At 40.8% G+C, this 26,891-nt stretch overlaps 1 protein-coding gene across 2 annotated transcripts in view; it reads right to left on the reverse strand.

Moving 5' to 3' along the window:
- The window catches only part of tgfbr3 (transforming growth factor, beta receptor III), a 73,914-nt gene that overhangs the window by 36,464 nt on the left and 10,559 nt on the right, over positions 1–26,891 (reverse strand). For both annotated transcript variants that reach the window (XM_010734346.3, XM_010734345.3), the window contains exon 3: positions 12,069–12,253. In XM_010734346.3, coding sequence (XP_010732648.1) covers positions 12,069–12,253 — 185 coding nt within the window. The remainder of the gene's footprint in view (positions 1–12,068; positions 12,254–26,891) is intronic.

Genomic DNA, 26,891 nt, shown 5'->3' on the forward strand with positions numbered 1-26,891 from the left:
TTAATATTAGGAGTATGAATGAGTTCAAACTATGAAAAACGATAGAGAACATTCATACCAATCATTTGTTTTGATGTGGTTATGGGCGTGTATATTATCAAGTCAAGATCTGCATCGTGTATGGAGACCATTACCATTTTTCTGGTACAGTGCATTTCTGCTATGCTCATACGCTCTTTACTTCACTCACTACAAATCAGCAATCAGTAATCAGCCAACAACACTGTGCTCTTTCATACTGACTTGTTTAGGAAAAATAAATCGTTGTCTGTCATTGGTTCTGAACCAGACTAAATGCTCAACAGACACAAAAGTCTACTTTCATCCATTCAGTATTTTCCACATTTCTCGCTCCTCCAATACATTTGGAGTCGGGCTGACATTTTCACATCTGCTCGATCACAAATTATTCACAGTGTGTTCTATCAACTGTCACCAGCCAATGATCCGTTAGTCAGTTAGTTAAGGTTAGTTTCTGAGGTCTTTGTATGCTGTTTGACAGATTAAGTGCATTAGGCTCGTTAGTGTAAATGAAAGTGTAAAGTAGCTCATCCTGTCAGTCAGTGAAGCGGTTAGCCCCGTTAGCTCAACTAGCATTACCATCATTACTTTGCATCAGATACTTGATGGATGACCATTTTAGTGACACTGTCAGGCTGACTTACCAGCATTTTGGTCATTTATTAGTATATGGCCACTTGTATTTGGAAATTACTCAGCTCTGTCATGTATACACACATGTATTTTAGCAACAAGATAAGTTGCAAATATGCTCAAACAAACCTGTCTTTAATGTACATGGTCTGTGGTAGCCAAGCAACGTGCACAAACCCTTGGAGTCACTGGTCATCATAAAAATGACCTATAAAAGTACAGATAGTTGAGAGATCTAACAGGATATAACATGTTCATTAGAAGCTTGTAGGTGGATTTCATTTTTGGGTCGTATGTGCTGCTTCTGAGCAAAGCTAAGCTAATCACTTAGAAAACTTTAATGAGACTTACTTTAATGATCGCCCTTGGGAAAAAAAATTGGACTCCATTGTTATTATCATATATACATGGTGTTGTGAATTCTTCCTGTTCGGAGACATTTTAGTTCGAGGTTTGAGACTTTTATTTTGAAACCTTAACTTTTATTTTCATGCTGTCATTTTGGTGCAGAAGTCACTGACGATAAAAGTTGTAAATATTGCTACTGTGAGATTCATGTAGTGAAATAACATAGCTCTCTCTCCACTTTCATTGTTAAGTGTGTTTGTTGAACTGCTGTAAGATGAGTAAAAAGTTACAGTTAACTAGCCTGTTAGGATTTGCCATGTTTTGAGCTTAGCAAGCTTAGCTGTCGTCTTGTCAAAGGCTAATATGGTTTTGATGTCTTTACAATTATACTGGTTACACAGTCACAGTCATTTCATTCTTGCAGTGCAGACTATAAATGACTGTGTGTTCTATGACCAATTTCTCCACACACACCAGTTTTCAAGGTTTAATGACCAACACATAGGCTCATAGTCATAGTGAGAGTGATGGGGCTGCTGTGAGCAGTTAGGTCACAGGAGCAGCAGGCATCTCTGCTACCAGTCCACTCTCTGTACTGTGGTCCTGGACCTTAACTGGGCACCTTCCAGTTCCCAAGCCAAGTCCCTATGGACTGAGCCCATGCCACCCCCGCTAGTTCTAGCTTGACATCAATCATGTAACTCAGCAAGAAAACAAATAAACATACTTCCCAAAATGTCAAACCTTTCCCTTTCAAGTTCTCAGGAAAGAAATGAAATTTGCATTTTACAATATCAACTGGGCAAACTCCATCAGCTCATTAAGATTGAACTCATAGACAATAATCACGTTTTTTAACTGACATAGGTCAGAAAAATATCTAAACTCTAGAACTCTCTCTCACACAGCCACGTGCTCTATGCTTCAGGCCAACTGCATGCCAGACTCCTGTCTCCCTCAGAAGAGATCCGTTCCATCCAGTAAAGTGTGTGATTTTCATCCTCTGGAAGATGCTCCGCATTCAAAGACTCGTTACTGTGATGGTGCACAAAACCATTTAACAAGAGACACAGACAGCATAGCCAGAGTGAACATGAAGCATCAAAGCCTAATTATCAGTCCCCCACAGATGTAATTCCTGGAGGAGAACAACACAAACAAGTGTTTAGCGACATGCTCCGTGATAGTGCTGCAAAAATCATTAAAGTCCCTCTGATAGAAGAAAATGGAAGAAATTACTATACAGTTATCTATGAGGTGATCCAAAAAAACGACTCAAAAACTCACTGCTCTCTCTCTATTTTCTTTTTTTTCTTTTGCATATTTGCCTCTGCCTCTTCTCCAGACTCTGGAAAAAGTGTGTGCATCTGTCCTTTGAGAATAACAACCACAAGATATAATCATACCTGGCTTGGCTTTAAGGCCCTGGCTTTGAAAGATGGAAGAGAGAGACAGAAGGAGAAATGGAGTGCGGGAGAAAGCTGTAAAAGATGAGGAAATTAAACCCAGACAGAACCATTTCCAGAAGACGTGAGTCACCTGAAAACATAAACATAAACAGAGCACTAAGAAGAGAAAGTGCCAAGCCATGCTGATGGTGAAAAAAGGGAAAACTGTGGTAATTATCTGCTGTTGAGCAAGGCTCAGAGAGTAAACAGTGATAATACCAAGCCATATCAGTTCTGACCAAAGCTGGGTTGCGCAATGTAAATGATGATCAGGATCCAACAGCAGCTGGCGTTCATCTCTGCCCACAGAGCTGCCGTCATAAGGTTTGGTAAGACTGGTGCGCATAGCAACTGTCACGCAGCCAGGGTGTGGAGAGAAGAGGTGCAGAAACGCCAGGCATCAAAGTGCCTCTAATGATGTTCACAAGGATCAGGTGGCACTGAGTTGTCCCTAGTGTCGCTACCTTCATCCGACCCTGCAGAGAGGGTCCGCCAAGGAAAGGGAGGCCACGCCTGATTGATTACCAGGAGGCTGGCACAGGGATTTGGGGGTCCAGTGTCCATTACAGTTATGGGGCGCATTTGCCAGCAGCCAAGGATGGAGACCTATCTGGTTACTGAAATCACACTCCACACAACGGACGACAGCTGTAGCCAGATAAACAAGGCCCGTCACAGAGCATACCATTAGTGGTGGTAGCATGTGTAAACAATGGAAATGTTTAAAAAAAACAAAAAACAATACAGCTTCAACTTTAAGCTCTAAATCAGCTTCAACAACAAACAAAGCGCCAACTGGAACAAAAACCTAAATGATGAATCATACTCAGGCTTTCATACTACTACAAAGCCACATGGTTAGATTTAGAACCTACTGATGCCTGTGACATGGCTGATTTGTTTGTACTGCCGTGAACATGTGGTTGCAATTTCATGACCTTTAAATCTAACTCAAATCACGCAGAGTTTCAAGTGTGATTCATAAACAGTGTGCATCCACAGTGTAATGTGATCCTCTCGCAGACAAACACTGACACCCAGCAGTCAGAGCTCAGGATCAGGGAGGCTCCGTGTCCTTGCAGTTTCCTTTATTGACAGAGCTAATTAAGACACTGTTGATTCAGAGAAACCCCTAAACATCCTTTAATTAGCCAAAAAGTCAGACTTATCTAGGAACACACTCTCCCTCCCAGGAAATAATATTCCAAATAAGTGACATGGTACAGAGATATACTGACACGAAGGCTGGCTCGCATGTTTGAAATGGGAATCAGAAAGGCTGAAAATAGATCCATATCCAGGGTTATAACAAACTCTGGAACCTGGATTGCAAAAGCTGAAAACAAAGAGGCCTGGCTAGGAACTGCAAACTCATGGCTCCAAGAACAGAAAGGCACACTGCCTGGGGCCAATCATACGCTGTTATCTGATGTGTGTGTATGTGCATATGTCTTGTCTGTCTGGATCTTGGTTTTTTCTGGATCACTGAGGTTGTACACAAGGAAGGGGAGTTGGGGCAAAGGAGCTAAGTGATGGAGGAGAGGCGGACCAAAACCTGTTGACCGCCCTTATCAGTACCACCCACATATTTTGAGTTGATGGGGATGCTACCTGGAGCCTTTTCCCTGAACTGTGATGGTAATCAGTCTGTACTCAGCTCAACACCAAACTTCAAGAAGCCTAAAACAGCCTGAAAAGACGTCAAAGTGAGCTTTTGATAGCAATCTCTCAGTGATATGGCAGAATGGCAGGACATGCATGATGAAAATCACACGGGACTGAGGCCGGGGGACCGGGTCCGGAGGAAGGACCAAGATTACTCTCTGATTAGATTAGAGTCAATTTTTTTTTGTTTTGCAGCGTTAGTGCTCTCCAGGGGGAGTGCATATTTGATTTCAACTATGTTGGTATTGTAATGTCATAGTTAGGAAATATGACTTTGATTTAAAGAGCCACACAGGCAGTCAATCAGCTGCTGGGTGATGGTGTTAGCCCATACGTCATACGTTACTCTGTGACTTTACATATAAAACGCAGATAGGGAAAAAACAGAATGCAAAGGATCCGTTGATGACTCTGAGTGTTAGAATTACTTAAAGAACAACTACCAAAAGTAAGTCGCTAACTAAATTCCATTGGGAAAGTTAAAGTTAGTTGGTCTAGCCTGACTTCTTAAATCGCTAACAGCTGATAACCAACGTTTTTGACTTGACTTGAGCAAGACAAAATGAGTTGTTTCTGTTGCATCACGTCACGTAGGCTGTACAAGGCTGTGAAGTGCTCCAGTCTGTAACACTCCGTCGTTGTTGACGGCACATCTCCTAGCAATGCCAGCTCTCTAGCTCCTGTCAACTGCTGCCCCGAGAAAACACCCACCCAGAAACTTGAAGCTAAGATTGTGTTTCCACAAAAAGAGTTTTATCCTCTTTTGAAGAGGTATGCACATTTCCTACAGTATCATTAGAGTTTTTCTGTTCCAAAAAAGTGAGGAAAATTCAAAGTTTCAGTTCAAATTCATGTGGCTGCAGTCCTTAAAGAAAATAAAAATTTGTCCTAGTGAGCACAAACTGTATGGCACTGAATAACAGTGAAATGCCATACAAAAGCCCAAAAGCAAGTTTAACTAAAACCTGGCTTTGTATGTGAGGTTTGCTTTGTGTGTGAGCTCCACTCATATCTCACGCTGGGCTCTCGCTCACCAGCTGCTTGCGCCTGGTGAGCTCCTCCAGCTAGTCAATCACACAGTCAAAGATATCTGCGAATTCCTGCTGATAAAACAATCATCTGCTCTGCCTCACCCTGGTTCAGAGCCAGTGGCTGTGTTTGATGTTTGCCTTTGGTAGGATGATTAGAGAAAGATGGGCGATTGTAGATAGCACCGTCCCCCGTTGTTGTGTGTTCGACACTCGACTGTATGCCCAGACAGGCCTCTTGTTTTGAGTTGCTTATTTTTGCAGCAACTTGGGGACTAGGTGTCTACTACAGCTCCAAGCACTGTATCAATGCACATGTGCTAGCGGCTTGTTAGGGAGGGTACCAAAGACCACTTAAAGTGTATCACAGAAGGAACATATGGAAAAATGTTAAAACCTGATACCTACGCTGTTGAACCAGAGCAGGGGGAACAGAAAAGAACACTTCAGTATGAGGTCAGTCTTTTGGTAGAGCTTCAGTGGTAAAACACCAACACCTCCAGGTCAATAGTGAACCGAACAAAAATATATTTTGCCTTAAAACCCAGAGGGGTTTGAAGCTTGGATGAGACCAGAGCAGTCTGCTGCACAGCTCACTCCTGACTGCAGCTCTCATTTGTTCTCTTGCTTTAGAAGATTATATGCTTTTCATAAAAAGTGAATTTTGAAATTATTTTTCCATTATCTAAGAAATCACTACACGCTGACACATACAACCAACCTGGCACTACAGCCTCAGCTCATAACTCTTTACTCGTACTCACTTTACTAGACACACTGCAGGATACTGCCTCAGCCTGGGCTGTCTTTCTTTTAGAGGCCCCCATGGGTATAAGAGAGAAAGGAGGCTTCTGTTTCTTTGATCAGGACCATTGGAGCTGAAGAAATCATCACTCTTTATTTCAGACATATGTGAATAACACTTCAAAAATTATTGTCCAGGCGAGCCAGTTTTAGTACTGGTCATTTTAGGGAAGAGGAGAGTTAGGAATCTATCAAACAACAGCCCACTGTCTCAAAGAAACGCTGAGTAAGAATCCAGAGTAGATAAAAAAGAAATCGTCTCATTGTGGTCTGGTGATGCTCAGTGGGCATTGTCTGGGGTTCGAAAAAACAAAGTGGTCTTATTTGCTGAAAAATCAAAAAGATTCTTCTTCACCTACAAATGAACTCTGTGAGTTGTTGGATTAAATAAATGCATCTATACCCAATTTATTTAATAAAGCTGTGTTTGCTTTTTTAACCTAGTCTACTTTAGCAGCACTTGTTAAAGCCATGAAAGTCTCTTGATTTGATCCAAAGTATTAAGTGATAAGTAAGTATTAACAGTGTTAAGTGAATCGCACAATCCAAACTAGTACATTAAGTATGTCCTAGATGTGTTCCTGTAGGACAGGACATTGCACATGCTCAGAAGCTCACTCCACGAATTGGGATTGATGGATATAAATGGTATCCCTGCCATTGGAAGAAATTCAGGGGATGAATTGAGCAACATTCAAATAATTATCTGAGTAAGTATGTTTTTTGTAATGCAGTCTGTGAATTTGGTATGGCTAAGTATTTTAGTAAAAACTCATCTGCATGGTTCAGCATGTCAGCAAGGTGATTTTTAAAAAAAAGTTCTTATGAGGATGCTGCATGAAACCCATTATTGAAAATGTAAACTTGAATCGTCCTGCTGCCACGTCTCAGTCCTACAACAATAAAGACATATCCATCCGCTGCTGGACAGTAATTTAAATGTTGTACTGAAGCTATACTTGATTTTAACAATCTAGTAATAATAAGTAATCTAGTAATGTTGATATGAGAGCTTCTGAGATATGAGATTTATTATTTGAAATTAGCAGCACCCATATTAAATATAAGTGGCTCTAAACATTGTACTTTTGATATGGATGCATCAAGAACAACAAGATGAAATTGGACTTGGGCCTTTTTAACTTCAATCTCACAGCATGAATTTTCTTTTAATAAAGACCTCTGCAGCTTTAAACACATGGCTTGTACATCACCAAAATATTATTGTGGATATTTCCAGCTTTAGGCTACTCGAATGAATGTTTAACATATTTTCTCCTCCTGGTGTGTTATTCCATGGTCACTGCACGCCCTTTAACGTGAGCATATTCTAGACGAAGCACTATGCACAGTCACTACTAAGGTGTTCTGTTGCACTTAATAACTCAGCTTTGGTGTTGAGACTGGCCATGAGCCAAAGTGTGTATTCTGAGTCAGGCCCAGCTGTGCATTTCTTTCTGTGGATAACAGTTCATACCCCTTAGTTAATACCCATACGGAGCGGGTTCACTGGTGCAGGCAGGAAACAATTCATTGCTAACACGTCTTCAGTGAAAATATGGCTGCGACTTTCACATGGACGTGAAAGTGATGTGAAGCAGGCCTCACACATCGCAGCTGCAGGATGTGTGTATAAAACAGTCTGAAATTGACCATGTGATCTCCTTTGTCCAGATTAGTTCATGCACACCAAGTGCAACAGCCGATTTATTCAGCCTACCTGTTCATGGGTTGGCTTTGCAGACACTTAGTGAGGGGTTAATGGAGCACATCATGTTCTCCAGCAGCCCTTCAACCTAGACAGCCAAAGATCAGCCAAAGTAACCTCTTGTACTGTGGGCCATCGTAGAAGACATCCAAATACAGACTGTGGCCCACACACCCCGTCCACTTCCTCCCCCATCAGCAGAGGTGAGGAGGAGAACTCAGAGAAAATCTGCATAATGACAGACTGACCAGCCACCTCTCTGCTGACTTTGAAAATAAGCAAAGGATACACATGCCAAAGCAAACACAGGAAAAGACCCATTACTGGGAGTGAAATTAATTTGCAGGCTTCCACGTCTGAATGCTACGATGGATTAAAACACTCAAATCCAAGGAATGGTTCAACATTTTAGAAAATATACTTTTTGCTTTCTTACTGAGGTTTAGATAATAAGATCCACACCGTGCTTGTGTCTGTACACTAAATATCAAACTACAGAGCCGGGCTAGCTTCCTGTTTAAGTCTTTGTTCAAAGGCAAATGAACTGACTTCCAGTTCATTTTTAAGAGGGTGCTCCATGAACACCTTGAATTTAACATTCAACTTTGAATGTATTATATTTACCAAAGAGCTTATTGTTTTATGGTCCTGAGCAGAGTGGAAGACTTCCAACAGGGCAGGTTTTTCATTGTCTGTAGGTTAGCAAGAAACACAGTGACAACAAATCCAGCTGTATACAGACGCATATTTCAGCAAAAAAATGAGTGATTGGAACAAACTGAGCAAACAGACGGACAGAGGAGAAATGGATTGTTCTGGAAGAGTACTTTGAGAAGTTTATGTGGGCGTCTTCGTTCATGAATCTGGGATGCTGCTGTTAGAATCCAAACTGACAAGAGCTACTTTCCTACACAAAGGAGTAAGCTACAATCTTTAAGTGTTACTGTTTTATACTCAAAACACATTTTCAGTGCAAAGTTCTTATAATAGAAGAGGTTGTGGAGTGTCATGGTTTGTTCTTCCAAAGTTTAAGATATGTTCCACTTGAGATAAACCTCTGAGATCACTTCATAAATGAGCACTAGGTCTCATGTTTCACACTTGCATGCTTGGCTTAATGTGGCCAAGGATGGTAAACATTTTAGATCCTTTTCATTTCTAGCTGTAATTATTTTTTTCCACGGGATTATTATTATCACCTCCTGCTGTCATGAAAGATCAGGGGCACATTGTGCCAATGAGACGGCAGTGTGACGCACTGGGTGACCTCTAAGCACTTAGGAAGAGGCTTGTTGCGTCGGAGCGGGCCAATCTGTGCCCACGACCCAGGTGGAAATGCAATCAAGAACCAGAGAGGGAGTGGGCAGAGTCCTTTAGGGGAGCTTATCTTATCACAAGCAGAAACCTCCGCTCAAAGAACGAGCTTCAGCAGGGCCACCTAATCTCAACCAGAGCCGGAGTGACCTTCTGCAGCCAAGGCTGTAGGCCGGGAAACAGACAGCTGGATTTATGCCTCCTCCACAAAAGTCCTCACTTGACCATGGAGGTGATGGGTTACCAACAGCTGGATAAACTGATGTGAATAGATGGCTTTCACAGACCTTCAAACTAAAGGTTTTACTGGGCTATCCATAACAGTTAATGCTGTGAGGAGTCAGTTAATCAGAGCTAATAATTCCATCTGTTAGGAAAGAAAACAGATAACAATATTAAAGAAATAATTTCACTTCTGCTCTCATCCCTCTGCTTTAAATCCTTCTAAATAAATTCTGCAGAAGAGTCAAACATTAACTTGGAACAAAAGAAACAAAAGCATCTATCAGTTTTACTGCCAGGCCTTGTCAGCTGACTGTATTCATGAACAGCCAGTCTCCTGGGTTGTGACATCTTTAGCGGCAGATAAAGATCCCTAATGTACAAACTTGCTGTGCACTCAGTAATCAGTCCCATAAAAGGCAATTCAACTGGTCTGAGTATTCCTGAAGCTTTGTCAGATAAAATTGTTGAAACCAACACTATTATCTGACAGCAGCTGTGGACAAAACCCGTTTCAGTTTGTATTGTGTGAAGATCTATTTGTGTCTACTCATAATCCACCTTGACACAAGTATATCTGTAGCTAGATAAAACTCAACAAAACCGTCTCACTTGGCAGGACAGTGCAGCAGCCTGTGAGCAGTTCAGTGCACTCTGAGGAGCATGCAGTGTGTTTTGAATTAAGTGGTGACAGGCACACAAAAGAAATCCTTGCATTAAAAGTTTGATGTGACCGAGAAATTTTACATCAAATAAGAGTGGATTAAAGTTAATACAGTCAGTACACTGAGCACAGTATAAGACAGGCAAAAAGGTATGTTGTCTGTGCTAATATTAGAGCTAAACAACACTAAGGAAAATAACATATATATTTTGGTTGGTGCAATAAAAGCTGCAGGACTCCAATTTAAAAGAACTCCAAAGCTTTGATAAAATCATATTTCTCAATAGCAGATGTTGAATATTTTTTCCACAAACATTTTTTTCTCTTCCTTTTGGAGTTCAGTGCTCAAGTCTTGTCACAAGATGTTTGTTAACTTGTTTTTTCCTGAAGCAAATCAGTCAATTTTCAGCAATTGTGGCTGTTTCTTTACTGCACTGGCACGGTATGCCAAACCGACAATAATGAAATAAATATTGAGAGGGTCGTTTATTAGCTGGATCACACTGTTTGTAGACAATGAATGTTAACTTTGCTATCAAGCAGGTCAGAATGGCTTTAATATTATACCATGTTGGGCCTAATTTGCTTCATTACATTGACTCTGTCACAATATGAGCTGAAAGCGCTCACTGTTTGTCACTAAAACGCCTGTCACTGCTTCAACTCCTCTGCATTATACTGAGTGTAAAAAGGAGTAAACATGACAGATTACATTGTTATGATTATAGAAATCTGTCATTTAAGTTCATGTAGTAAACCTTCAGAACAAACACAGCAAAAAAATTTTTTGGGTTTTTGCATGCTTATGAGTGTACTCACACACTCTCTCTCACACACACACACACACACACACTCTGTATATATGGCTGCAGCAGTGTTTAAACCGCAAAATTGCAATGACAAGTCTATACATGCTGCTTTTCACGCTGCTGTGACTGAGGGGGATGGGAACTTGGGACAGTTTAAAATCCAGACGCAGCGTTTTAGCAGGCCGTGGGCCCATGATTCATCTCCAAACTATGGCTAACTTTGAGGAGTCCTGCCATGAGACATAGTGTAGAACACCTGAAGACAGGGTGTGGTTTCAAAACCAACATCAACTTTAAGAACACTATCAGAAGATAGCTAGAGGTGCTGACAGTTTGAATGAGTGTAATAAAAAGATCTATTCAAAACAAGTAAGTGACTGGAAAATACCTATGTACAGCCATTTTAATGACTAACTAATCCCTGCCTTCAGCCCTCGAGGTCTGGAAGAGGTTCATTCTAGTGTGACTGGTGGAGCCTCGTCTTGACAGCTCGAATCACTGAGGGGATGGAGAGCTGAAAAGTCCAAAATTGAGGAGCTTATTTCATAGCTTATTAGCTGAGTTGCACCATTCCCTTTTAATGAACCCCCTTCTGTCCAAAAAGACAGACACACAGGTTTTATACAGTTATGAGACAGAAGACAACGGTACAAATAAAAATAAATGAATAAAAGGTACTAACTTATCATCCCGTTAGCAAACTTTTTCTCTCTCTAATAACTAATTCAGTGAATTGATGTAAATGTAAATGATGAAAATCCTGACAACAGAATGTCAGAGGGAGCTTAATGACAGTACAGTGAAAATAGTTAGGACTTTGGAAAGCAACTGTGAACAACTAGCATATCAGCATGTTCCCAGCACACCAATAGTTCACCGTATAGGCTTGAGGTAATTCTTAGTCAGAATCCACTAGTGCCGCCTTTTTGTGCAGACATGTGGATGAACTTCACTGTGCCACTTGCTTGCTTACTCCCTGGCTTTGGCCAGCAAGCTTCCTCCAAGCAAATGGGACTGGGGCTGTGGCTTGGAGGCAGAGCGGGTCTTCCACTAATCAGAAGATTGGCGGTTCGATCCCAAATCTGCAAGTTGAGGTGTCCTGAACCCCAAATTTCTCCTGAAGGTTGTGCCATCGGTGTGTGAATGGTTAGCTCTTAAAACTGATGAGCAGTTGGCACCTTGCATGGCAGCCAATGCCATAAGTGTGTGAATGAGATACATACTGTAAAGCGCTTTGAGTGGTGGGAACACTACAAAGATGCTATATAAGTACAGTCCATTTACTGGCAGCCACGATGAGAGTTACTATGGACTACTATATTGCTTGGCTATAAAGTCTAACGTTGAATTATGGTGGTAGAGGACAGAACTCAGGTTTAGGTTCTTTTACTAGGGATGACTCACTTCTACTGAGGTGTCTGGTCCGTCTGGAGCATATCCTCTCAGGTTGACGATGTGGACCTCCTGAGGGAGGCTGACAGTGCCTCTGCTTGCACAGCCTGACAGGGCGGTGAAGCTCTTTAACGTCGCCTGCACCGGGTGACCCAGCCCCACTGGCAGCAGCTCACATGGGCTTCGAAACAATGGCCCTGCAGTGAAGAAAAGAACACTGTGAATCCTCAACAAGTGGCAGCAAATTGTACATAAACAATCATACAGTAAATGCACCGTTTTCCAGTCCTCTTTAATGTATAATAAGGTTTTTTCTCTGTAAAATCACTCAGTCACTCAGTCTGACTAGCCATAGGCTGAGTAACGTGTCAGACATATAATTAACACTCAGTATTCCAATTACAATTCCCTTAAGGTCATTCCAACTTTTTTTATTTTCCTTCAAGGGTCAAATTTGAACCAGACTTCACACTTTAAGTGCACTTTGTGTTATATTAGTTGCCTTGGAGATGTGAGTGAATACATAGTCTTCAAGTTGCAGGGATGTATGATAAATCGGCTTATTATTAATATAATTTATTATTATTATTATTATCTCTACTGTTCTTCTGTGAGGTCAAACTAAAAAGTTGGCTTTATCGTCCACGAAATTCTATCTTGGTGCATTAGCAGTAATCTCTGCTTTCATTTGGGCCAGGCATCACAGCAGCCATGACTACAAAAAACAGTGAGTGAGTCCGTCAATCACACTCTGCAGGGTGGAAGGACACCAACGCTCAACCCACTGAGTCTCTATCTGTGTTTTGTCTCCTGCGCAGTCAGCTGTAATGAACAGTTCAGTGACCTGTGAGCGTCTGGACCATTTGACTTAAACACAGATTCATTTGTTTACAGACTAGCACTTCCAGTCTGCATTTGCTCTTGCATGATGTGGAACTTCCTTTTCATCAGCCACAAGGTTTCAGGTGGTTAACAAGCTTCACCACAGCCTAAGATCTTCCTGTTTAGACCGTTTTCCTACTTAAACACATTCAGGGTGTAACTCGCACATATTGTATACAAGTGTACACCCAACTCAGATGAAGTCAGGGTGGCACAAAAATGTAGCGCTGCGGTTTGAGCGATGTACCAAACCATTCTTTCCATTAGAAAGTGGTGTATCCTGTGACGACGGCTGTGCACAGAGTTTTATTCTCAGGGTTAAACCTTGTGTTTTACCTTACAGCCCTGTGCCAGCCAAGCCCTGTTTACACATCGTGCTAAACACGCAAAGGTTGCCAATAGCAATCAGATGGAACATTTGGAAATCATTAAAGTCTGAGTGAAAGACAGTTAGATAACGATGTTAAATTCTCTCCAACTGACTCCAAAAACTGTGTGCCTCAGCAGTGGGGTACAGCCAGGGGGAAACTTTTTTCTTTTCTTTTTTTCTTAGAACACATAGCTATTGTTTTCTTCCTGTGCTGTCCAATAAGCCTATGTTAGATCATCATATAGCCCAGAGACCATGTATGGCATAGCTCCCCTCTCCTTGTTGTGAGAAAAACACAGAGGCTTTATTGTTACCATATTTGTCTCATGAGACAAAATCTCAAGCCTTTGACAATGTCTCAACTCCGAGCCCAGAGAGATTATCTTTGAAACTTTTATTGGGAGCATACATATATTAAAACAATGGCAAGGTCTTGCTGTAGTGATAAAAACTGGGCTTCATGGCAAAAACCTGTGGTGCATCAATATTTCAACCCCTGCCTACACCCCCCGCCTTTTCCTCCCAAAGGACCGAAGCCTATTCCTTCTCTAACCATGTCATCAAGCCTCACTCCCACAAACACGACTGAGGGCACTCCAACTCACTTTTTCCCTTCCACACATGGAGAATAACAAACAACTGCCAGACAAACAAAGAAAAATGGAGTTCTTTCTGGGAGACTGCCAAAAGATTACAATACATGTTGGGCAATGATTAGATTTTTTTTAATTGCTTGGGAGAGAAAAGGGAGACACATGGGAGAGAAAGGTACCACATGGAGAGAAAATGGGGCATCCAAAGTTTCATGGCATTGTTTTTTCAGTCAGTCTGGACCAAAGTATTGGTGAGACAGACTGGCTCCATTGATTTATAACCTCAGTAAACAGTTTCCTCATGAGTTTATGGGCTCGATCACTAGTTTCAGGTCTTCTTCCACACTGCATGAATTTCATAAATGATGGTCCCATTTAGAGAAAAATAGACAATAAAGCAGGATATGCTGTAGGGCCTAGCTACCTTGGGACTGACAAGTCAATCTCAGTGAGTTTGTCACAAGCTCATGAAACTGCCAAACTGGGCAGCACTGATCAAATCTGAATCAAGATTCTGTTTCTGCATTTCTCTCTTCAAATGTTTTCACGTGTTATAGTGTAGTGTTTGTGAGCACGCCGCCATTTGTTCCAGCTTGAAAAAAAATGGAGCCCGAACATGGACGTATAAACACAAGTGGACAAAGTGCTGGAGGCGGGGCTCTGTCCATTCCTATGGAAGCTGCGTAGTGGCACGTGAAGCCAAAAAAGTTTGATTTTCTGACAAAAATTACCCAGATCTTCTGCATATGCTTCCACATCGCGGGGCAATGCAAGCGCATTAAAGACTTCCACCAGCAGAGCTGCCAACTTCTGGTTAGCCCTCAGTTAACTTGAATGAGGATAAAATGATTTAATTATGTGGCTCTTAGACTTTTTAATTGTTATTTGACCTAATGGATCAAATTCTGAAAAGAGTCACTCGGCTTGTGATGTTCAAAACTGTATCGGACTATGTTGGGTCTCTTTAGATAATATAAAGAGTACGGTCTGCTCTGTATGGAAAGTGCATTGAACTTGACATGTTAAATTGGCTACAGAGCACAGGGGGCTTGATGCAGCCCAACTCGTAATACATCACCCACCAGCTCCCACTGACCAGCCATGAAGCTGAACTCAAGGCTTCAAAACAGTTGTCAAACCAATAGGTGACATCCCGGTGGGTTTACACTTAGTCTCCACCAACACCTAATGGAAGTATGTTTACCAGGCAGTTGGAAATATATTCATCTACCATTTGGTGCTGGGCAGTCAGCATACACCATTTGCAGCAACAGCTACTCATTGTGTCTGGTAATAGTTGTGTTGCGGGCATTTAAACAAAAACATTATCTGAAAGAATGCTCAGCCGAGCTAAGGGGAACTCCAATTCATCATTATAATCAACCCCTCATGTTACAGATAGTCACCTGATCTGTGGTTATTATAAAATATTTATTATAACCGTTTTTAAGGATTGTGGGGTGTAGTGAACATTGCAGCCTGTAGAGGAAGTGAACTAATGGAGATAATCAAAAATCATTTAGAATGACATTAAATCAATTCATGTTTCCAAATGAACCATTTACGTGTACTTTGTTAGATCTGGTTGATATAAGTGTAATAACCTGATTCATATCAGTTATCTGTTTCCTTTAATTGTGGGTTATTATTCATGAGACGTAACTTCTGTCCAGTTGATGAGTTATGAGTTACCGAAAGTTTCATACAATCAGTGATGGGAATAACGGCGTTGAAATAAACGCCGTTACTAACGGCGTTAGTTTTTTCAGTAACGGGTAATCTAACGAGTTACTTCATCTATCGTTGTAACGCCGTTACCGGTACCAACACGCCGTTACTGCGCGTTACTGAACCAACCTACTCGTTTTGAAACTGGCACCTCACTCAACTCGCATACAGGCATGCTTTTTTTCTCCCTTTGGTAAGGGCGGGATACGTAATGACGATTGGCTAAAGCAGAGATTTCATGTTGAGCCAACCAGAGACACCCGGTGGGCGGGTATACACACAAACCAACACACAGTCGTAGCGTGCACACACACACACACAGCATGTCAGATGAGATGGCGAGTCCCGAGGCTGAGTCTAAGACAGCGTTTTCACGGTGGAAGTATAAGTGTAAAACATGTCATATTGTTTAACTGCTTACATTTGTAAGTAAAGAAAATGCTTGAAGTTCAGTTGTAATTGCGTTGAGGTGCAATAAATTAAAACCTCTGGGTATCTGTTGTTTGCTTTACTCCAAATTACTCCAAATTATTTGGCATTTTTTAACTTAAAAAAGTAATGCATTAGTTACTTTCCTGGGTAACTAGTTACTTTTATAGTGTAGTAACTCAGTTACTAACTCAGTTACTTTTTTGGGTAAGTAACTAGTAACTGTAACTAATTACTTTTTCAAAGTAATGTGCCCAACACTGCATACAATAAGATTAAACATTTAAATATTGGTATATTGTTCAAGATATGGATTCAGTTAATGTGTATTTTCTTTTATCAAAATGAGCTAAGACTTTCAGTGTGTAATAGAGAGCATAATAATTATTTACTTTAAGACTGATGACCTTGGGGGGTTTTATTTCCTGTTTTGTTACCTGAGATCGCGAGATGAGAGCAGGAGCAGGAAAGAGTGAGAGGAGAGGAAAAAACAGCGGAGAGCAGTTTGAGTTGTATCTTTTTTGATGAATGGTAAAGTATTTGTGGCGTGAGAGAGTTGCAGGACAGTTTGCTGCTGCCTTGGTGTGCTTTTATAGTGCGGCAAATCTAACTATCCGGAGCTAGTTTAGCTTCATTGCCTCTCACAGATGAGATAGCAGCTGGGAGGAGCTTCGTCAGTGGTGGTGGACTTCCTGCGGCTCCAAGGTGTTGTGCTGTGCTGCTGCAGGCTGAGTCAGGTCCAGGTGTATCTCCCACCATTTTGACACATATTTTGAATATTAAAAGGTCCATATAGTACTCTACATATCATGAGCAGATTGGTGGGAGGGTTACATAAGTATCACTATGACAATTGCTAGTCCAATCATCACTTATTCAGCTGTTCTATCAAACTGAAAACTGAGTTCTAATCCCATCACATGTGCTTTTGCTCTCAGCGTTGGCCCTGCCACAGCTTTGTGCCTTCTGTCACCTTGTCTGTCTGTCTGTCTGCCTCTCTCCCCCGTTCCTGGTTCCTCGGTCATCAATGGAGTGCAGAGTACGTCCTGTCCAGCTGCTACTAGTGCTTTTTAGATGGCCAAGCCAAACGCCCACAGCAGAAGAATGAGAGAGGCTGTTGTTCAATCGGCTAGCATATGTACCACAATCGCATTGCTTTATATATATTTAATGTCTTCAGAGATGAATGAAGCAACTGTTGTTAACTTACAGAGTGTAACCCTCCATCCTACTACAATCAAATATGCAAAAAAAAAACAACAACAGTTGTGTCCTTGTAGACCACAGCGTGGTAAGCTACAAACTAATATCTCCAAACCTCAGCAAATTACATGAAAATGATGTGTATGTGCACACTAATTGCAGTGCAATTTTTAGGCTTAACATTTATTTTGAAAACAGTGGAATCATGTGGTGAGATGCTTCATTGCTCCAGGTCTTGGCAAACTCTGTTCCATGATATCTGAGATACTGAATATTACATAAAGATGAATGATTCCGGAATCTAACTTTTTACACTACAACTTATTTTACTAAACATCAATCTCAATTCAGCCAAACATTATATTGACCCTGCAGCAGAACTACAGCACAGAGCTCTACCCAACCCTTCATAACTCATTCATTGTGTTAATGGAAGGGGAGTCTAGTTCTCATACTCTGTGTCAGACTAAATCAGCAACAGATGAGGTTTTAGGATAAATGCTAACATGTACAAGACGATCAGATTCTGATCCAGCCCAACAGACTCAACATCAACATCTCATCATCGCCCCAATCCCAACCCCCTGCCTGCCCCCAGCTGTGAGGTCAGCTCATATCCAGAATTGAACTAACGCTCTGACTGGAACAGTGATTGACTACTTTATGCAAGTATAAAATAGCTTTTAATTATGATCTGAATGTCTGTATATATTGGTTTTGTATTCCAATATTCGTAATCAACACAGTCCTTTCACAAATTCAAATTGCAGCGTTGCATGCTGGGATTTGTGCCACGGTGCCAACAGGGGAAAGATCTGAAACTAACTCTGCCAACAGCTTGTTGTGCTCTGTGGTTCACACACACAGACACACACACGCACACACACACTAGATGTTATCATGCTGTAACACTTTTCACTCATTCAGACTTTATTTAGCCAATAGAATCTGTTCAAAACGCTTGTTATCAGCCACTGCAGATCAGCTGGGGACATTTCAACATGGCCACAATCCAACTGAATGTGCTTTAAACATGTCATTTGCTCTTGTTAGCACAAAAAGAGGACTGTCTTCATTGGAGTCAGAAGACAGATGGATCTTCACTAACTCTGTTAAACACGAGGCTTTCAGAGTTGAGGGCATCAAAACAGGCAACTATGACAAACATCAGGTGTACAAACCACATGGAACAGTTCAACGCTTTGTGTTTTGAACTGTGAAAGTAAGAAAGGTTTTTTTTTTGACAGACTTTAGTTTCTGATCAAAGGTATTGTTTGGGCTGGAGTCTGCCCAAACAACTCTAGATTTATACTTGTGCATATATTAGAGCTAAACACATTGGTATTAAAATTGGTAATAGCTCCTCAACAATGCTCAGTATCTGGTTAAAAGTATTGAAGCCTGTCACTGCAGCATGAGCTTTCTAATAATTAAAGACTGCATTTTATCAGGCATACTGTGCCTAATAGACGACTATCAAATTGTATTATTATTGTATCATCACATAGTAGCTTGGTGTGGGTATTCAACCAGAAATACATTTGCTGTAGAAAATACTAAAAAAAAAAGAAGAAAAAAAAACAGGACTGGTAGTCAAAATACAGTGGAAGACGTTTCAGTTTATGTGGGAGCACTAAATAAGGATGGTGGATGCTGAAAAGAACTGATGGCTGAGTTTGAGTTCAAACACTGAAATGAGTTGAATCGTGTCATTGAGCTGGAAGTGTGTGTGAAGTCAGATCTGATGATCAAATCAGAACAATCAACTGACAGAGATGACAGCAGTGGAACTGTCAGTTGACCTGTATGAGTAGACTGTAGGCAGTTGAACTGAAAGATTTGAACATTCAGATGACTACAAATAATAATAATGGGTTGTGTTTACAGTGCAGTTTGTTTGTGTGTCAGCAGCATGAAGGAGAACTACTGGATTTTCATGAATCTTGGTGGAAGGATGGGCCAAGGAAGAACCCATTAAAGTTTGCAGCAGATCACAGGGCCTGTCCCTGCACTGTTCATGAGCGGGGATCCCCACAGTGTGACTCATTCTACATAAGAAGCAAAAGATACAAACATAAAAGATTAACACCTGTGATTGGCATGCAATTAAATCTACCTCTTTCCTCCTAAACACCGCTGGCTAAATGTCAATGTAAACGCCTTTTTGGGGGTATTAGCACTAAATATACACAGACTGATTCTAACAGCAAAAAAGATGTGTATAAAAAGATAATCACTATAGTCCTCATTGTTGTTTTACAGAGCTGAAATATATGTAGGTCTGACTGTGACAATGTTAGAGGTAAGACAGGAAGTGAACACAGTAAATCCAAATTAAGGAGGGAGAGACGGTGTAAATACTCACTTCTGATATATTTCAACAGTGTGAGGTCCAGGCAGTGATGTCATTGGACACATTTTACTTTCTTTGGCAGGCTCCTTTTTGGACGATAACCCCTTTTGTGATTTAAGTACTAATATTTCTTTCAGACATGTCTTATTTCTGATTGCTAGAACGTGTGATCAAATGACGGTGCTTAAAACTCCAGCTTTCATTTTCACACCTTTCACCAGAGTAAAATCCTGTGGTAAAAGTATAACCACATTATACTGTAAAAGAAAGAAAGCAATCCACTGACATCATGATGATGGTTGGCTTGCAGCTCTTGAAACTGATCCGTCTGATCCAGTTATTCTCCACAAGAAAACTGCCACAGAAACATCAGTGAATCTTGATGAAAAATATTAGAATCTTAGAAGCAGGACTTTAGTGTTCTTGGACAGAACAGAACAGAAATAATGTGGTTATTAAGTGTTCTATGATTGTACTTTCATTAAATGCATCCACATGAGCACTGAAATCAGGCTGTGTTTTTTTTTTTTTATCACGTCTGTGATTACTCAACCAATGTGGATGGAAGAGAAATGATTTAATGGAAGATGACAAAAGAAAAACTGAAGAATGCATGTGTCAGATACTAAAAATATTGACACAATTAGGGTTTTGTTTGTTTTGTGTCATAAAATAAAGAAAATTCCCAAAGTGATTTCCTCAACCAACAGAATAGTTCAGATCTATTAACAGATTAATCTAATCATTATTAGATCTTTATGACAACAGCTGGAACTATTAAAGGATTACATTTTAAACAGAAATGAACCAATTAGCAAAAAGATTATTTTTCTTTTTGACTGATCAATAAATTAATTATTTCAGATTCCAACAAAATGTTCAATCTCTTACACTGAATCATCAAAGTGTCTGTCAGTTTCAAAGTTATGGTGGAACTGTTTTTAAACATAATTACTTAAACATAATCAGGACAAAAAGTGGAAGGTGGACCAGGACCATGTGTATTTATCTTTGTCACACCGTGGTGATGTCAAGCTGGGTTTTTGTTATGTCTTGTCATTTCCTGTTTTATTTTGAAAGTTAACTCTCCTCTCGTTTCAGGTCACTTGCCCTTCCTCATGTGTCACCAGTCTGATTGTCTTCCCCGCCCTGATTGTTTCCCCCTGTTCCCCATTTCCCTCATGTGTATATATAGTCTGTGTTTCCCCTTGTCCTGTGCCGAAGTGTCTTCGTTCCTGTTTCGTCGCACCCAAGCCCTTCCATTGCCTCCAAGCCTGTTCCTTGTGTCCTTGTTTTGTAAGTTTCATAGCCCTTTAGTTCAAGATTAGAAAGAGTTTTTTGTAGCCTGTTTTCATCCTTCGGGATCGTTTTCTGTTTGTTGGTTTCTTTCCTTTTGATAAAGTTTTTTCATCCTCCGGGATTGATTTTTGTTTCCAGCCAGTTTAGGTGATTAGGCCATAAGATATAGATAGTTCTGTTTCCTCCTCATTTTGAGAGAGTGTTTTTGTTTGATAAACTTTATTAGATCTTTCCTTCCCATTTTGGTGAAGCGTTTTTCTTTCTAGTTCAGTGTTTTCGTTTTTTCCAAGAGAGTGTAGCAGAGGATTTAGTTAGAGTTAGAGTGCTGCTTAGAGTAGCCATTTTTGTTGTAAATTTTGTAGACTGTGTTCAGCTGCTCGGAACTAATAAAGCTTCTTTGAAACCTGCCTATTCCGCGACTGAGTCTGCCGCTTTGTTCTGGGCCTGACAATCTTTACATTTCTAATTCAAAGAGTACAAAGGCAGGACCCTACATGCTAGGCACATTCATCAATAGAGCTTTTCTCCTATCTTAGTGGAGATAAACGCCCCTGTTTCCAAAGAAAACGCACTTTGTTGCTTTCCACGTTGCTGCGCTGAGTCAAGATTTGGGTACAGGAAGTGATGTCAGTCTGTGTGCCAGTTAGGGACAAATCTGATATTCCCACAAAGCCATTTCCGAAGATAAACAAACAGAACCTTCCCCCTGTGTGCGTGTGTGTGTGTGTGTGTGCGTGCGCATGTGTGTGTGTGTGTACATCCTCGCATGCCTAGTTCCCAGTACACTCCAGTGAGCGGGCTAACAGTCAAAGTAATAAAGATTATCTTGCGCATGTCAACGTATGCTTCAGAAAAAAGTGTCATAATTCCAAAGAGTGGAGCAGAGGAAGACAATAATGAAACCTAGAGCAGTCTGAATTCACTTGTTTAATAATGCAAAGATAAAATAAAGCCATGTTAATTACAACATATACAGAGTAGCACAAGGGGCCTCTTTGTTTCAATACCAGTATCTCCTCTCTACCTATGATATTCCAGTTCCCATATGAAAACCAGGATTAAATGAATCCTCTGCCCTCTTTCTGTTTTACTGCAGGGAATGATTCCCATGGACCATGAAGCACACAAACTAGTTTAGAGAAGCTAATATTCTGCCCGCTTTTGTTTTCCTAAGGGCCTTTGGACTAAAGAATCACTAGCTCTGCAGTGTTGACATTAGCACAGCCCACTCACCCCTGCCACTATTACAGGAAGTGAGAAAAGCCTTTCATAAGGGTAGTGCAAGTTCACTTCACTGGCTTGCCTATGAAAAGGATTTATCTGTGGACTGTAACATTGGAGGCATAAGAGGAGGAAGCTGGAATGGGATGAAGGGTGCAGGACAGGGGGTGAGCCTGAACTCCATTAGGGAAGTCATAAACTCCTCCATCAGAGTGTGAAATCTGAAGTCAGATATCCCGCAAAAGACGTCTGTAACTCAGTATCACCCAAACACACTTTACTGGTGGATTCATCCACCATAATCCTGTCAGCTGGCACGTAATTGAAAAAACAGCTAAAAGATTTGATCTATGTGGGTGATGTGGAGCACATGCAAGAGTGAATATGCAGGCAAAGCTTTTTTCAGCTCTTAAGTGAGTTAACAGGTGTTCAGACAATAAATCACATTCCCATGGACGTTAAAACTTCAGCAACAGTGAGGGAAGTGAAAACAAAGGAAAACAAAGTGCAGGTAACAGTGCATCTCTCTCATTTGTGAGGCTGTGGATTAGGGAACACAACAGAAAGTTCAACTGCAGCCCCCAATAAAAAACATTAGTTAGACTTTCTCCTTTTTACTGGGAGTTATATGCACAGTACATGGCATTTGTGGTAGCAAAAGCTTGACTAATTTCCAACCCCGATTAAAGCAAGGCAGGTCAGAGCAGATCTGGGTTTTGGTTGATGATGAAGTAAGAATGTATTACGTTAATCAAATCAAATAGTGTCTTTGTTAGGGGATCTACTCTCTCTGCTGGCATACTGTGATATGAATTCAGCCCTGTTCAGTCCCACCAGGATTTCACGGTTTTTTTTGTGATTTTTGCAATCAAAATGACTGATTTTGCGGGGGCATTTTCTCATTTTTTGCGCCCCATTTTTGTTGTTTTCTTTACTTTACTTTTTTTTTTTTACTTTTAAACCGCATCAAAAAGTCTAAACAGGCTTAATAAGACAAAAACAAGTCAAACAGATTGAGAAACACTGTTACCTTTTTATTTTCTGTAAGAATCCTAACATTAGTACTGGAGTGTAAAAACGCATTTACCCCAGTCCTGACTGAGGCGAGATAATTCACCAAAACAAACAATCAAAATGGTTAGCAGTCACCCATATGCACAATGCACAAGTGATTCCAACGATCAGTGATATAATCTGTACGAGGTCGAGGACTTTGTTAGTCGCCATCACTAACTAACGTTCCCATGGCGGTGTGTGAAAATGGTTGCGCGTACGTGGTGTGTGTGTGTGTGTCAAACAGGTGGTGTGGAAGACACATCTAGAAGAAATATGTGGCTTCATAAAAATATGCGGCATATTGCTGATTACGCGGTAATCCATGCGATCGCAAAATCATGAAGGGAGAGACTGCCTGTTTTCCACAAGTAATGGTAGCAGGTTTATTAGTAAATGTAAAAGCAGTTTAATGTTGATTAAACTAGTAGTAACTAGTAGTTTATCTAGTATGTGCAGTGAAAGGTAGATCACATTTTCCTGTTCCTAAAATTGAGCCTGGTTATTATTCATCAGCCCTGACAGATGATGTGGGCACCTGTTGGTAAACCATCACTGTAAGTTAAAATAAAAGTTGACCAATTACGAGCAGCACATGAAGAGGAGAGGAGAAACAGAGGATGGAAGTGGGTACATTTCTCTTTACCTCTAAATACAGACATAAATCAGAGGGCTTTGAAGAGATGGATGACAAGGCTAATTCCCGGAGGAACACAGGAGCCACTGTGTAAAGTGAGACAGCTGGGAGAGGCAGAGCATGTGTGCATATGACTAAAGACTGGCTGTGCTACCACTGCATGTCTTTACTGATGCGTGCTGACATGTGCTGTCTGGACCTATAATATCCAAGAACTAAAAAGTTGTCAGTGCAGTCATGAAACAAGAGCTGGCTGTGTCTATGTGAAATGTAGTTTGGTTAAAACCTACAGAAAATATTATACATTCCAGATAACCACAAACTGCTCCGGTACAGAAAACTACACCAGTGCACTTAAGCACTATTTCAAACATGAAATATTCTTTATGTTCAACAATTGTCGCTTCCTGAACAGAAATGAAACAAGTGAGTGTTTGGTTAGCACTGACACAAAGAGTGTAAAATGCTGCAGTAGTGCCAACGGTGTTGTGGAGTCATTATACAGTGGTTATGTGGGAAGGTTTCAACCAGACATGGCTTTGCTGAGATACCATAAGTGGACCGCATCAGTCAGCAGCTCACTCTGCATGTTGTTGCAGTGCTTAGCAGTCCTCAAAAGTACCCAAGCAGAAGTGCCTTTTCTGGTTAAAACGGGACAACGGAGAGAGAGACGTCTGTCCTGCTGCTCCAGGCATCTCACTCATTAATCAGAGATGCCTGCAAGAGCCATGTTGTCTGACAGCAGCCTGGCGGGGGTTTGGGAGCAGCCACTTCATCTACATTCACAATGATTCAAACCCAGTAGGGTGATAAAGTGAGGTGTGCCTCCAAGGCACTTGTCTTATCCTACTTGATATCAGCCTCATTTCATTTGTGTTGTATCATGCGCCATGTCAGACATCCTCAACCTATAATATTTAGTATCATCCGCCAGCAGTGATGGAAAATCAATATGTCAGAGAGGCCAGGCTAAAAGGTCAGTTCAAAGCTCCAAGGATGCTTGTTGAGTTACTATCCTTAAGTCCGGAAACTCTGAAAGCCCACAGAACCTAAAGAGGTTTGACAACATGTTGTCGAGCTGCACAATACTGTAAATCATGATGCACTTGCATTTTAAAGTTTATTACACCACATTTTATCCATGTCATGTCTCAATAGGGCTGGTAACATTCCCCAGAAATTGAATTCGAATATTAGTCTTAAAAAATGGTCCGAATATCGAATATATTCGAATATTCTTAATTAATTAATTAATTAATTAATTATTTTCCCCCCGCGGAGAATAGGACTTGTAACAGTATTGTAACAGTACCCCGTTATATCCAACAGAGGGCGTTGCACTGCCAAATGTCAAGAAAAACGACCAGTGGTAGTCAAACGCTGATTTATTTTCGGTCTTCAAACTAAATCCAAGCGTCATGTTCAACATGTTACATTTAGTGTAACTTCAGTGCAATTTATGCAAAACTGTACTGCTCATCGGGATCACTGGTGTGTAGCCTGCTCTTCATTGAGGTGGGGAGCGGGATGGGGTGCTTCCTTGTTGTGTCACGTGACTGCAGATAGCTAGCCTACAGGTCAGTAAGGGACGCACCATGGGACACAACGGAGGAGAATCAATGCGCGCGCTGCCCTGAGCAAATAGTAAATATTCGAATATTCATTTTTACGTTCGAATATACATATTTTTATCATATTCGAATAATATTCGAAATTCGAATATTAGTTTACCAGTCCTATGTCTCAACTGTATCATCCGGATCACAATGATATTATTTCTGCTTGAGCCCAAAAAGAAGAAGAAGAAGAAGATTCAGAAGCTGTATACAATATGCTGTATATATGATAAAATCTGATGACAGATATATCAGTTGGGTTCTAATTTATTGGTGTCAGGGTTCTAATCTTGATTGGACCTGACTGGACTGATTTGTTCAGGGCATGAGGAAAGAATTTCGTTAAATCAATAATACCATGCACATGACATCAATCAAATAGCAGGTCTGAAACATGTCTTTGATCCCATGATATTTTACAAAAACATCATCACTTATATATGATAATAGGGGCCTTTGGGAAGCAGCAGGTTGCCATCAACAGAAAGCAAAGAGTGAAACAATGCTGGCCCTTTGTGCCAGTGTGCAAGCCCAGTGTGAAGGAGCCACAGAGGTGAGAAAGGGCAAGACACACAGCCCTTTCACACCAGTTGCTGGAAGGGACTACATTCCTCCAGGGTTCTTCATCGTCAGGACGGGAAAGGCAAAAAAAGAAAAAAAAAAAGAACGAAGAATGGCTTGTCAAATGTCATGCTGCCTCGTGTATTAACACGTACAAAGAACGCTGGCAGGGCCTCTTTACTGGACAGTTAAGTGTGATGAATAATAGCTTTGTTACAACAGTCACCAGACAATTAATGAACTCTGAATAGATTTTCAGTAAGGCAGATAATATGCATTATGTTGAGGGAAAGCTACAAACTTATACAACAGTTTTTATTGTTTTTTCGCAGCTGCTTCGAATAATGACAGGAGTAGGCTATATTCCAGCTACCATAACAACCTATTATAGTCCTTTTTAAAAGGGGATACTACTTCAATAATAAAATAACCATTTAACAAATAACCATTTGTTATTTTATTCCTACAACAACCTCAACCACAATTACTGTTTCAATTAGATATTTGAAATCTAATTTTCAATACAAGTGGAAAAGGAAAGCAGCTCCAAGTGTGTGTTTGTGATCTAACCCTAATATCTTTTATTTAGGGCAAAGTAAAGGGCCTGCTGTCATTTTTTGGACAGACACTCCTGTTTTCCGAAGGACTGTTCCAAAATTGGGACAGTGTCTTTCAGCAGGACTCATCTGGTGGAAACAGATGAGTGAGGTGAGGCCCCAGGAGAGGCTGCTCTCTCAATTATGTGCCAGCTGAGGAGTTGTACACTCAGAAGTTGGCACCTTTGCAAAGTGATTAAGCGACTGCAGTTCTGATAAACTCATAGTAGATTAAAAAAAAAAAAAAGCGTGCTAGCACATGTTGTTTACTTGCTGCTTCTGCGGGTTATCTGA

The sequence above is a fragment of the Larimichthys crocea genome, chromosome XVII (genome assembly GCF_000972845.2).
Source record: "Larimichthys crocea isolate SSNF chromosome XVII, L_crocea_2.0, whole genome shotgun sequence".
NCBI classification, from domain to species: domain Eukaryota; kingdom Metazoa; phylum Chordata; class Actinopteri; family Sciaenidae; genus Larimichthys; species Larimichthys crocea.